Here is a 12,019-nt window from a genome sequence, read left to right as displayed (position 1 = left end):
AAGTATTACTAGGTACATTAAATTTTCCATTATTCTTTCAAATGTTATAATCTCCCATTCTCAAAACAATCTTCAATCCTCTTAATATCCTTCCATCTCTGAATCTTTAAAAATTGGTTAACCATTGAAAAAGGAATAAACCTATTTTGACAGGCATTTTCCTAGATATTAAACCTTTCATACCAATTTCATTATCAATATCATTCCACAACTCAATCAAATGTTTCAAAATGTTTGACTCACTACTTCCAAATAACAGTTTAGAATTCCATTTTTAATTAAATTCTGGGGATTCATATTCCTTATTGCATTAAATTCATAGAAACTCAAATGGTATATTATCTGAATTAAATAGTACATTTATAAATCTCAATTGAACTGCTTTATAATAATTCTAGGGTTTTCATTCATGTAGTTGAATTCTCCTTTTCAAAGCGAACATAGTGTGAGCTCATCGGGAAGTAAAGCATCACGGCCATTTATGATGTTGGGCTTCACCTTAAAGGATGTAATGTCTTGGAAGCCCAGACATAGCTAGCGAATATCTGATTCTGTCTCCAGCTTCACTCTGAACAAAAAGCCAGTGAAGCCATGTAGTTCTTAAATTGTGGCCACAACTTGCTCTCTGGTGAGTCATTCATCCAGTGGATATTCCTCCTCTCTCTGTTATTTGAGCCTCTATTTAAAAAGTCTGAGTTAGACTTCACTAGCAGAGCACTACAAGGCCAGGATCTATCTACTGTAGGTAATGTTGGACAGATGGTTGAGGTCCTAGTAGACAAGGTTATTTAGAGAATCTAAAAGATATGGAGCAAGTGGGGGGTGGGGGGGCTAGCTAAAATATCTTGTATTGAGCATATTGAAACAGCCAATAGATATGACTGCCAGAATATTGTTTGTCAACCTTTTTTCATAAGTCATGCTCTCCAATCCAGGCAACATCCTGGTGAATCTCCTCTGCACCCTCTCTAAAGCTTCTACATCCTTCCTCTATTGAGGCAACCAGACTGAATGCAATGGACCTAGAGTTTTATGGAGCTGCACCATTACTCCTCAGATCTTGAACTCCTTCCCCTAACTAATGAAGGCCAGCACACCATATGCTTTCACAATCACCCTATCAACTTGCATACCAAGCTGAAGAAATGGATATTTTTAAAAACATTTGAAACTTGCTGAATAAAATATTGCTGAGTCTGAAATCAAGAAAGGATAGATTTCAGACAGCCATGAAGAGATTTAAATGTTTTCTGATGAAGTGGGAAATTTAAAATGGACATTTTGAAAGCCCTTGAGACTCTGCAGACTCAGATTCAAGACCAATAGTTGAGCAATCTCTCAGCAGTGAGCATAGAGTAAGAAATTATTACAGCTGATTGTTTGATATGTTTTCCATCTTCAAGGGGTCAAATAATTAAAATCGTATGCAGCAGAGCGGTTATAAAAATGGGTATCAACAATTCTTCCACCGGTAACTTTAAAATCTGCTTGATTAAGATGAATTCTTAAAGTAAATACGGAAAATGTTTCTGGATATTTAACTTTAAATGTTTAAAAATGGCATTGCATTTAAGTATAATTGTTTGTTCTCAGTTTTGTGGGGGAGATAAGCCTTACATAGCGCCATCAGATCTGCAACAACATCATCTAATCTTAAAAGAAGCCTCGATCAAGCAGTTTCGATCAGTCAAGAAAATGGGAGGGGAAGAATTCTGTCAGCGCTACCAAGAACAACTTGAGCAAGAAATGGAAGAGAATTATGCAAACTTTGTAAAGCACAATGACAGCAAAAATATATTTTATGCTGCCCGTACACCTGCCACTCTATTTGCAGTGATGTTTGCCATGTACATCATCTCAGGAGTGACTGGATTTATTGGTTTGAATTCGATAGCTTCTTTATGCAATCTCGTGATGGGAATAGCTCTAATTTCCCTCTGTACCTGGGCTTACACCAAGTATTCTGGTGAATTTAGAGAATTTGGAACAATCATTGATCAAGTGGCTGAAACCATATGGGAACAGGTTAGTGACATTCTTTATATCACCATTCCCTTTTTTCTAACTAGGGTATTATCAATATGATGTTAAAATAAATGTTTATATAAAGTAGCATTTAATATGATTTTGTATGTAAATGGAGAGAGTTGAGTTTTCAGAGGCTTTCAGTGAATTATTTGGGTGCAAGCTTGCAGAAGCTGCTGAATGAAATTCTGCTTTAGTCACGTTTTCTTTGCAAATCTTGCCTTCCCATGTGCACGCTCTACTTCTGTATCTCTGCATAGCAAAACTTCTATTTTCTGAATTCCAGTTAACTGGCTTTAATGTAAGGATAAACTTTAAATTTGATTTCAGGAATTCCACATGGATCTCCCACTTCAATATCCCTCAAAGAAGTACATAAGTGCAATTTAGGGAAATTGATAGTATTTCCATTTTTCCACTGAATTACTGATCTGAGTTGTATTTATTTATACAAGGAAATTTTGAGCCTCCGTGCATTCTAGAATACTTCCTAGACAATTGTACATTTGTTGCAGACACACCATGACAACTTGTACAGTATTTTGATACAAGATTCCATGCAAAGATGACCAGGTGACTTGTATTAATAGCGTCATTTGGGAGTCAGTTGGTCAAGCTGCAGGCCATTGGGAACCACTTTTTTAAATGTTATCTTTTTCATAATACAGCATGACAGTGTAGCAGTCCCTCAGCCCTGAAGTCTCAGATTGAATGAGTTCAAATCCTTGGAATGAGATTTAAATCAGAAACCTGTGACATTGAGGGCCAGGCCTACCATTCAGCTTCCCATCTGAGCAAATAAATTAGAATTCGAGCACCTTGTAGAGGAAAGCTGATTCCATTCTATTCAGCCTGTTTGAGACTTGTTGGGAACAACCTTCTGTTCAACTTGTTAAAACTGAAAGTAAAACCCAAGCAAATGCTTTAATCAGTATTTGCATCAATTAAAGAAGGATGTTTTTATTTTCTGAGAGGTTGTCTTCAGAAACATTCTAATAATTTGCTCTTCCTCGCACCACCTCAATGTAAGTTCCTGTCCAACCATAGGAGATGCATCACATACCCTTGTAACCTCCTTCCCTTCATAGCATCCAGGGATCCATCAGTCTTGATTTTTGTGCTCGTGACTTAGGAAAAACTGAACTTAAAAACAATTATAAAGAAACATTGAAAGTAAATGACAAAGTAATATAAAATACACTAGAGAGTAGCAAAAGTTAACATTTATCCCTTGAGGATAAGACTGGGTGAATAGTAAAATAGCAGGTATTCTAAATAATTTTTAATTCGTCTTAATTATACATGACATTTTAAAACCTAAACCAGTGTTATGGCTCAAGATGAGAGCAAATGCGGAGTTAGTGGTTGCTCAACAGATTCAGGAATCCAGGTTTAAGCCTGCCTTTGAGTTCTGTCTGTATGGATCCTATATATCGGGGTGGCCAACCCTTTTAATTTGAACATGCAGCACAGTGACAGGCCATTTCAGCCCATGAGTCCATGCTGCCCAATTAACCTACACCTCTGTAACGTATTTGTGGTCCAAAATTACCTGTTACTGTGCTGTATGTCCAAATTAAAAGATTGGCCACCCCTACTATACTTTCCATGGCTATGTTGGTTTTTGCTGGATCCTCTTGTTTCTTCCCATGTCTCAAAAGATCTGCTGGGACATTAATTAGCTAGTGATGGTTAGTGCAATGGTGTTTGAGCACCAACAACCCCAGGTTTGAATCCAGTGTTTGTAAGGAGTTTGTATGTTCTCTCCGCGTTTGCATGGGTTTCCTCCAAGTGCTCAGATTTCTTCCCACCCTAAAAAAAAAGTACAGGAATTGTAGGCATTTGGGTGGTGTGGGCCAGAAGGGCCTGTTGCTGTGCTGTATTTTCTAAATTAAAAATTAAATTAAATCAAAATTAGATTTCTTAGTGTAGATAAGTATAAAAGAATTAGTGGGCAAGAAGTTGACAAGTGAAATACAATGTGATTGAAAAGTTAGCTATGCCTCTTTGGAAGGTAGATTGAGAAAGCAATTTTGTTTTAAAATGCATGAGATTACAATGTTTATATTCAAATAGATTAGTGTTTGTATGAAATGTGAAGATTGACATCATTAGAAAGGTTAGTGAAATGATTTTTGTTGCAAGGATTAAGGTTGCAGAAAGTGATCTTTTGTTTATGCAGTTTTACAAATTGAGGCAAGACTATATCTAGAGTATTTCATAAAGTTTTGGTCCCAAGAAAGGATATCATGCATTAGAGTTCCGAGAAGGTTCATTAACTTCATTCCTGGGGAATGGCGAGGGGTGGAACAGGGTTGGGAATGGCGAGGGGTGGAACAGGGTTGGGAATGGCGAGGGGTGGAACAGGGTTGGGAATGGCGAGGGGTGGAACAGGGTTGGGAATGGCGAGGGGTGGAACAGGGTTGGGAATGGCGAGGGGTGGAACAGGGTTGGGAATGGCGAGGGGTGGAACAGGGTTGGGAATGGCGAGGGGTGGAACAGGGTTGGGAATGGCGAGGGGTGGAACAGGGTTGGGAATGGCGAGGGGTGGAACAGGGTTGGGAATGGCGAGGGGTGGAACAGGGTTGGGAATGGCGAGGGGTGGAACAGGGTTGGGAATGGCGAGGGGTGGAACAGGGTTGGGAATGGCGAGGGGTGGAACAGGGTTGGGAATGGCGAGGGGTGGAACAGGGTTGGGAATGGCGAGGGGTGGAACAGGGTTGGGAATGGCGAGGGGTGGAACAGGGTTGGGAATGGCGAGGGGTGGAACAGGGTTGGGAATGGCGAGGGGTGGAACAGGGTTGGGAATGGCGAGGGGTGGAACAGGGTTGGGAATGGCGAGGGGTGGAACAGGGTTGGGAATGGCGAGGGGTGGAACAGGGTTGGGAATGGCGAGGGGTGGAACAGGGTTGGGAATGGCGAGGGGGTTTTAAAGGGGTCCTAAGTTGTGGTGCATGCACGGTCCTAAATAGTGCCAGCTGGTACATGCGTGGTGAAGGGGGGAAGCTCTTACATTGAAATTCTTCCCTTCCCCTGTTAAAACTTACTTACACATTTTAAAATAAAAATGGTGGCAGAGGTGGTAAGCTGAATGTGGGAGCAATGGCCATCTTTGTTACCCATAATCCTACATGCAGCTGGAACTGCTCTGTGTTTCCCTGACACTGGCTCCAGTGAACCCCAGCAGCACTGCACACCTGCTGCTGCGTCAGGAGTTAGATGGGGAAGGAGGGGCATGTGCAACAGATGGGTCTAGGAGCAAGGCGGCTAGGCAAGGACAGTGGCGACCCCCTCCCCCTCTTCAAGTGGCATGTTACATCCTTAATGACAGGTTATAATAATTTTCGCTACCACCCCTTTAAGGTTTCATTAGGCCAATTATCAGCTTTAATCAGGGTTATAACATATCAGTGTTATAATATCAGTGTGGTATCTCATAGCTGCACATGAGGGGGCCCCTTAAAATGTGGGGCCCATAGCATATGCTATTTTCACTGCTATGTTAATCTGACCCTGGATATTCTGAGAGGGATTGACAATGTGGAAATATTTAGAATTTAGTTTCAGAATAGAGGTAATCTATCCAAGACTGAGATGAGAAATTTTTTGTGACATTTTGAAATTCTCTGGACCAGAGTTCTGGGGTTGAAGACAAAAGAGTAAATTTAAGGCAAAGACTGTCAACAAGAAAATAGAGGGACATGGTGCAAGAACATGCAAGGCCAAGGTTGGATCAGTCAGTCTTAATAAATGTTAGAGCAAGCTCAATGGGCTAATTAGCCTATTTCTTCTGATATTTTCTTTAATACAGATTGAGTGACTTGCTTTGCAGAACATCTTTTAGTCTGAGTTGCCTGTCACAAATGTTGGTTTTTCTCCAACTCCTACCCTGTTGCATTTTACCAGTACAACCTGTCCAACTCCGAGCAGGAATCTCACCTCAATTCAGCCCATAAAAAGCTCTTCCAATTTGTATAGAAGTTGGGTGGTTCTAGTGTAAGCAAGCAATGCTGGTGGTGCTCAGCAGGTCAAATGATATTGAATGAGGTGGGTAGACATGTTTGGCATTCCAGTGAATCCTCTCCTGGGGGTTCACCAGCCCTAGGGTGTTTAGCTCTGTCTCCATGGATGCTGAAGTCTTTCCAGACATTTTTTTGCTTTTGATTTCCTTTGCAGTTTATTGCCCTGGCCAGTTTTGGTGTAATTCAGCTTTTCTCTCTACAGATCCTGCTTTACCTGGTATTTCTAAGCATTTTCTTTTATTTCAGATTTCTTGGATTTCTTGTTCCGTATTTCAGTTCTAGCAGGTGTTTTTATTTTCTTATTAGTCCTAATTGTATCTCCTCTATACAGAAGTCTGCCATTAACAAGGTTTCAGGACCCTCTCCTGTTTGTCACAAGTTTGTATTCTGATTAGGATGGATACCCAGACAGACAGATATTCCTTGTTCCGTTACAGTTTGAAATGTGCCTATAATTCTATATTTTTTGGATTTAGAAGAAAAGTCATCAAACTGAAACATTAACCATTTCTCTCTCGAAATGATGCCTGACCTTTTGACTATTTCAGCATTTTTTAAACTTTACGTATATTTTGGCATACAAGTAGAGTTGTAAAACCCTCAAAATTCACAAAAAATGGGGATAGACATATGCCAGATATACTTTTGAGTCCTTAAATTCAGGTCAAAAACTATTTGATGCTGATTCAGCATACAAGTTGACCCTGGAAGTACCCCCACTGCCATCTCTGCCGTTCCTCAACACCTCCCCTCTGCCGGGTGCTGCCATAGCCCACCCAGACATTCTACAATTAATGTATAGAGCACAAGGTGGCCTTTCCTACCCAGGAGAATGAGGTTGCTGCTCCTGCCACATCAGTTTGAAGCTTCTGTCAGAAGAATGAGGTCGGGTTCCTGTTCAGGCCTGGTAGGCCAAGGTTTTTCCTTTTTACTCACTTATGGTAACTCACAGCTTTGTTACTTGGTGATTGGTATGTTTTTATAAAAATTAAACAGAAAATAAATTTAAAAATTTGGATTGTTGCTGGGAGGCCCAGACCCCCATTTTTGGGCTGTCAACTCGTACGCCACATATACCATAAAACCATTAAAATGAGGCTAAAAAAAGGGGGTCGACCTATCTGCCGGTTGACTTGTACATCAAAATTTATGGTATATTTTAAGAAAGAATTTCAAGATTTACTGCAGAGCATTTTGCTGATGCAAAAACAAGAAATTATAGGAGTAGATCATTTGACCCCTGATCAGCAATGGTATTCAATAAGTATATCTGATTAGATTTTTGGAATTGCTGTCCTTTCCCCATAACCTCTGACTCCCTAAAAATATTCATGGTCCTTGGTCTTGCATTTGTATAACATGGCCTTCACAGCTCAGTGGGGTAGAAAATATTAACAATTCTCAAATGTCAACTGTACATTCTTCCTCAGCATCTTCATTGTGTAACCCCTTACTCTGAAACAACCCTTTTGCACCTCCAGAATCTTGTTGCCCATCTTCATTTCTCCAATAACTGAAGTTCTACCCCTCCGAAAATTTCCTGCAAGATTGCTCCTTCATCCTTGGAGTTGACCTATAATTCCCATTCTGAAAATAATGGAGACAAATTCTATTTGTGTGGTCTCACCAACAATTCTACATTATACATGGTAGCAAAACTTTACTGCTTGCTTGTTGATTTCCCTTTTCAATAAAGATTGTCATTTCATTTTCCTTTCCTAATTGCTAATAGCCGTATGCTAGCTTTGTTTCTTATGCAAAAATCGACAGATCTTTCTACACATAAGTATTATGTGATCTCATGCTATTTAAACATTGTTCAACTTAATTTAATTCCCTGCATTGTTATATTTGGCAATATTTGCTTACCACTTGACCTGCGCATCTTGCTTTGCAGACTGCCTTTCTTCCAACTCTTGTTTCCCATTGCCGTTCCATGCTGGTTCCTTCATTTAAGGTATTTGTGTAGATTGTAAATAGTTGAGACTATTCTAAGACTCAACTGGTTATTTCTTCGCAACCATATAATCTTCATTCTGCTTTATTAGTCAACCAATCTATAACTCTCCATACTAGTTTATTGCCTCCATTACTACAGACTTTCTAATTCAAGTGCTCATGGCAATTGAACCATACTGTATCTGCGTATGTCTATCTTGCTGTCTATAACTAAAGAACTCACAATTTTGTCAAATATAATTTCCTTTACACAAGGGAAATAAATTCAACATGGTTTTGTTGTGCTTATCTAAATATCCCTAAGGAAATAAAGCAGTAATCCAGTTATTTGGAAGATGTTTACATTCATGATTAAAGTAGCAGGATGACACTTGCTTTCCAATTAACTGGGTTGTCCCATAATGAAGTCAATTTTAGTAGATCCTGGAGAAATAGTATTTGGCAGCATAATTGAGGAAGCAATGAATATAAATGAGCAGGTTCAGGTGACCTGTGTTTAAAATTGTTTGTTATAGAATTTGCAAATCCCTGCCCAAAAATTGAGATGCAGAATACATTTCACTCAGAATTTTCAGAGGAGCGAAGTAAAGGCATCTTTTATTCATCTCTTGTTTGTTCTTGCACTTATTCGGACTTTATGTTGCTTTGTATTATGGGAAATTAAGATTCTGGCAATTTCCTAGGAACTTATTCTCTCCCCACCTTGTAACATGGGACCACCTGTATAATGAAGTTGAGAAAATGACCAGTAGATCAAGATATATTGGATGGGAGAGGTCTGGAGGGTTATGGAATGGAAGCAGGTCAATGAGACTAGCTGAATAATTGTCAGCACAGACTGTAAGGGCCAAATGGCCTGTTTTCTGTGCTGTAGCAATCTGGATTAAATACAAGACCATTTAATGTGGCATATTGGGTCATAAAATATGTACAGTGGGTGAATAAGTATCTTTTTTGTTTTCCAAGCAGCAAAATTCCTATTTCTACAGTGCATATCACTTTGGAATGTGGAGTGCATTGCTATGGGTTCTTGACATTTGGTAATTTGTGATCCAAGTGTTCCCAACCCCAGTACCAAGGAAGCTGTTGGTTAATACTGCAGAACTAAATTTGGGGCTTGTTAAAGGCATGATCTTGAGATTAGGTCCAAATTTTAGCCTCTCCATGTTTTCATGGAGCAATATAGTTGATCATGAAATGAGGCAAGTGATTTTAATAGTAAGTGGAAACTGAACAAGATGTTTTCAGTACTTTCAAGTCGAGTGAAATGCTGACCAGTTTGAAAGACAAGTTGGAAAATCTGAAAAATTGAAAGATGTACAGAAAATCAGAAGGCCAGTGAGTCCTGGAGTAAAATCTTGCTTGACTGTATTTAGATCACAGCTGGAGTACTTTGAGCAGTTCTAAGTATCACACATTAGGAACTCTTGGCCTCGATGGGTGTACATTATTGAATTTCTATGCTTCCAAGGGTTAAATTGCAACGGCAGGTAAGATTGCATTCTCTGGAATTTGGAAGATGGGAGGTAATTTTAAATTTAAACTTTTTAAGTTATGGTGGATATTTTGATAGCTCAGAGTCTAGGAGTGACAACCTAAAAATTGTAACAAATCTTTCAGGAATTAAATGTAGAACCTTTCTTCAAACAGCATTTGATATTAGATCAACTTGATGATTTCAAATCTTTTATTAATAGTTTTACTTGAAGACTATATGGCAAAGAATAGAATTCATGCAGGTAGTCAGACCAACTTGGATCTCACTGAATGGCAGAACAGGACTAAGGAGCTACAATGAACACTGTCATTCAGTTGGGAAGTAGTTTGAGAATCTTAAACTAGATTTAGGTTGCTTGTTTACAATTTATTCCTATTCTGGGATAAATCTAAACTTCTTTCCCTGGTTGCTTTGTGCTCTGCAGACTGTCCATGGATCTTCAAATTAAGATTTTGTTCTGGACTTAAATCTATCTATACATAGCACTACACTAACTACCTTTTCTTTCTTTTTCTTGCAATCCAGAGGAGTCCAAAGAAGGTGAAAATGTTATTTTCTGGGAAAACTTGTTTAATATATTGTAATTGTCCCAATCATTTTTGAGAAATCGATTGCTTTGATTATCACTAACTAACAACTCCTTGTTTTAGGTATTATGCAAGTTGTTCACTTCAGCTCGAAATAGAGTGATCCATCATTCTGTTGCATCAATGCTGAGACTATCATCAAACAACAAGAAGGAAAAGCACAAGAGTTAGTTTATCAATGTTTGGGATAGGGACAATGACATTGAACCAGGGTTTGCTGTGCAACAGGTGATAGTTGCATATGGCTAACTAAACAAAGCTACTTATTTCTTTTTAAGTGACTGGGAGAAAACTGACTTGAAAGAATTGTGGTAAATGTATCTTAATTGAGATCATTGAACTTTTTAAAATTAATTTTGCGTGTATAATATATATATCTTGTATTATATATTCCAGAATTGCACAAGCCATGGTTCAGCACGTTTTTCAGTTTTCTTTACTAGTCATCATTCTACTTAGTTTTCCATTCCATTTTTATTCTTATTCTACAGCTACTTGATAGGGAAATTTTTAATGAACATAGTATTCTTGCTCGCTGTTAACAGCATGTTTTAAGTCACCCCTTTTCTTTCAACATTCCCTTATTACAGGTGTTGAAGCCACTAAGTGATAATTTGATGGAGGACAACATAAAGCAAACTGTAACAAACTCCATCAAAGCAGGTTTGACTGAACAGGCCTCCCAACATGCCAAATTAAAGACAAATTGACAATCCAACTTGAACTTGCCTGGCTCTGTTGCTGTCAAGTGCTTGCTGGGTTATGGACTTGGTAAATCCATTTGTAATTTGCATAATTTTGAAGTGAAAATCCCAACACTGGATGCTGCCATAAAGATCTGAAGAAAGAAGTTGTTGCTGGAGAATTTTTTAAACAGAATTACATTAAACAAAGTTCAGGGATGAGTAAAAGTTTTCTCATGAACATTAATTGATTTTCCTTTTCTGGTCATTTTTTGTTATGGATTTGTATTAAAGGTTGATTTGTAGTACGATTGTACAGATGAATCAACAGAATCATTTGAGGTGGTGATGCATAGTAAAGATTTAAATCAGCTGGTGCATATTTTCAATTTTGTTAATGCTTTGCTTAAATTATCAGTATTACACTACCAGATTACATTGTGGGCATAATTGCTGTTAGATTAATGTAATTGAAGTTTGCCTCGTCTTTATTCCTGAACACAGCCTGAGAACATTGTGAATCAGTAACAGTTGAACTGTTGGGGAGACTTCACCATTTTACTCTTGCCACTTGAATCCATCCAATTAGCCCTTTTTTTCTTTCTGACAGTAATAAATCCGTCCTCAAAGAACTATTACTAGTATTTGTCAGTTTGGCCTGCACACTGCTCTATCTTTAATTTTCTATCAAATTATTGAGAAGGGGCATGTATATTAAATATAAATATATAAATACCAAATTTTGTATCAAGTTTTTGTAGTTAAAGGCAAAATCTGGTATAGTGGTAGGCTCCATGCATTTTATGTAAAAGACTGTTACTTGTGTGTTGCTATAAGCATCAAAATGCATTGAATTCAAGGTTTTGATATATTTGTGATATTACCTGCCTTGAGTGTAACAATCCTACCCTTTATTGCAAAGCATTGGAAATATTAGTTGTGAAATTTGGTTGTCTTCTGTTGTATTTTACTTATTTCCTGTAATTTATTTTTCAATACATAATTAAAGTACTGTTTCCTGCTTTTGCTTTGTTTTTTGTGAAATGAATAAATCCTGCAAAATGTATTGTAAAGGTGATTTAAATGTTAAAAGCAGTTTTAAGTTTAAGACTTGATTTGTAAAATATATCTGGGTCATATTGGCCTCACTGAAATGTAAAAGTTTTTCCTCCGAGTGCTTATCTGTATATAATTGCTAATGGGTGAATATCAATTGTTTAGATGCACATTAAACAATTTCCACAA

At 38.1% G+C, this 12,019-nt stretch overlaps 1 protein-coding gene across 6 annotated transcripts in view; it reads left to right on the top strand.

Annotated features, from left to right (window-relative positions):
* The window catches only part of atl2 (atlastin GTPase 2), a 95,593-nt gene extending 83,574 nt beyond the window's left edge, over positions 1 to 12,019 (top strand). For 5 of the 6 annotated variants that reach the window (XM_069931898.1, XM_069931901.1, XM_069931902.1 and 2 more), the window contains 2 exons: positions 1,594 to 2,025; positions 10,682 to 12,019. In XM_069931898.1, the coding sequence (XP_069787999.1) occupies positions 1,594 to 2,025; positions 10,682 to 10,801 (552 nt within the window). In that variant the 3' untranslated portion in view covers positions 10,802 to 12,019. Of the gene's footprint in view, positions 1 to 1,593; positions 2,026 to 10,154 lie in introns of all 6 variants that reach the window. The other variant, XM_069931899.1, reaches the window with a different exon arrangement.

The sequence above is a fragment of the Narcine bancroftii genome, chromosome 4 (genome assembly GCF_036971445.1).
Source record: "Narcine bancroftii isolate sNarBan1 chromosome 4, sNarBan1.hap1, whole genome shotgun sequence".
Lineage (NCBI taxonomy): Eukaryota > Metazoa > Chordata > Chondrichthyes > Torpediniformes > Narcinidae > Narcine > Narcine bancroftii.
This window is presented reverse-complemented; position numbering and strand designations above follow the sequence as displayed.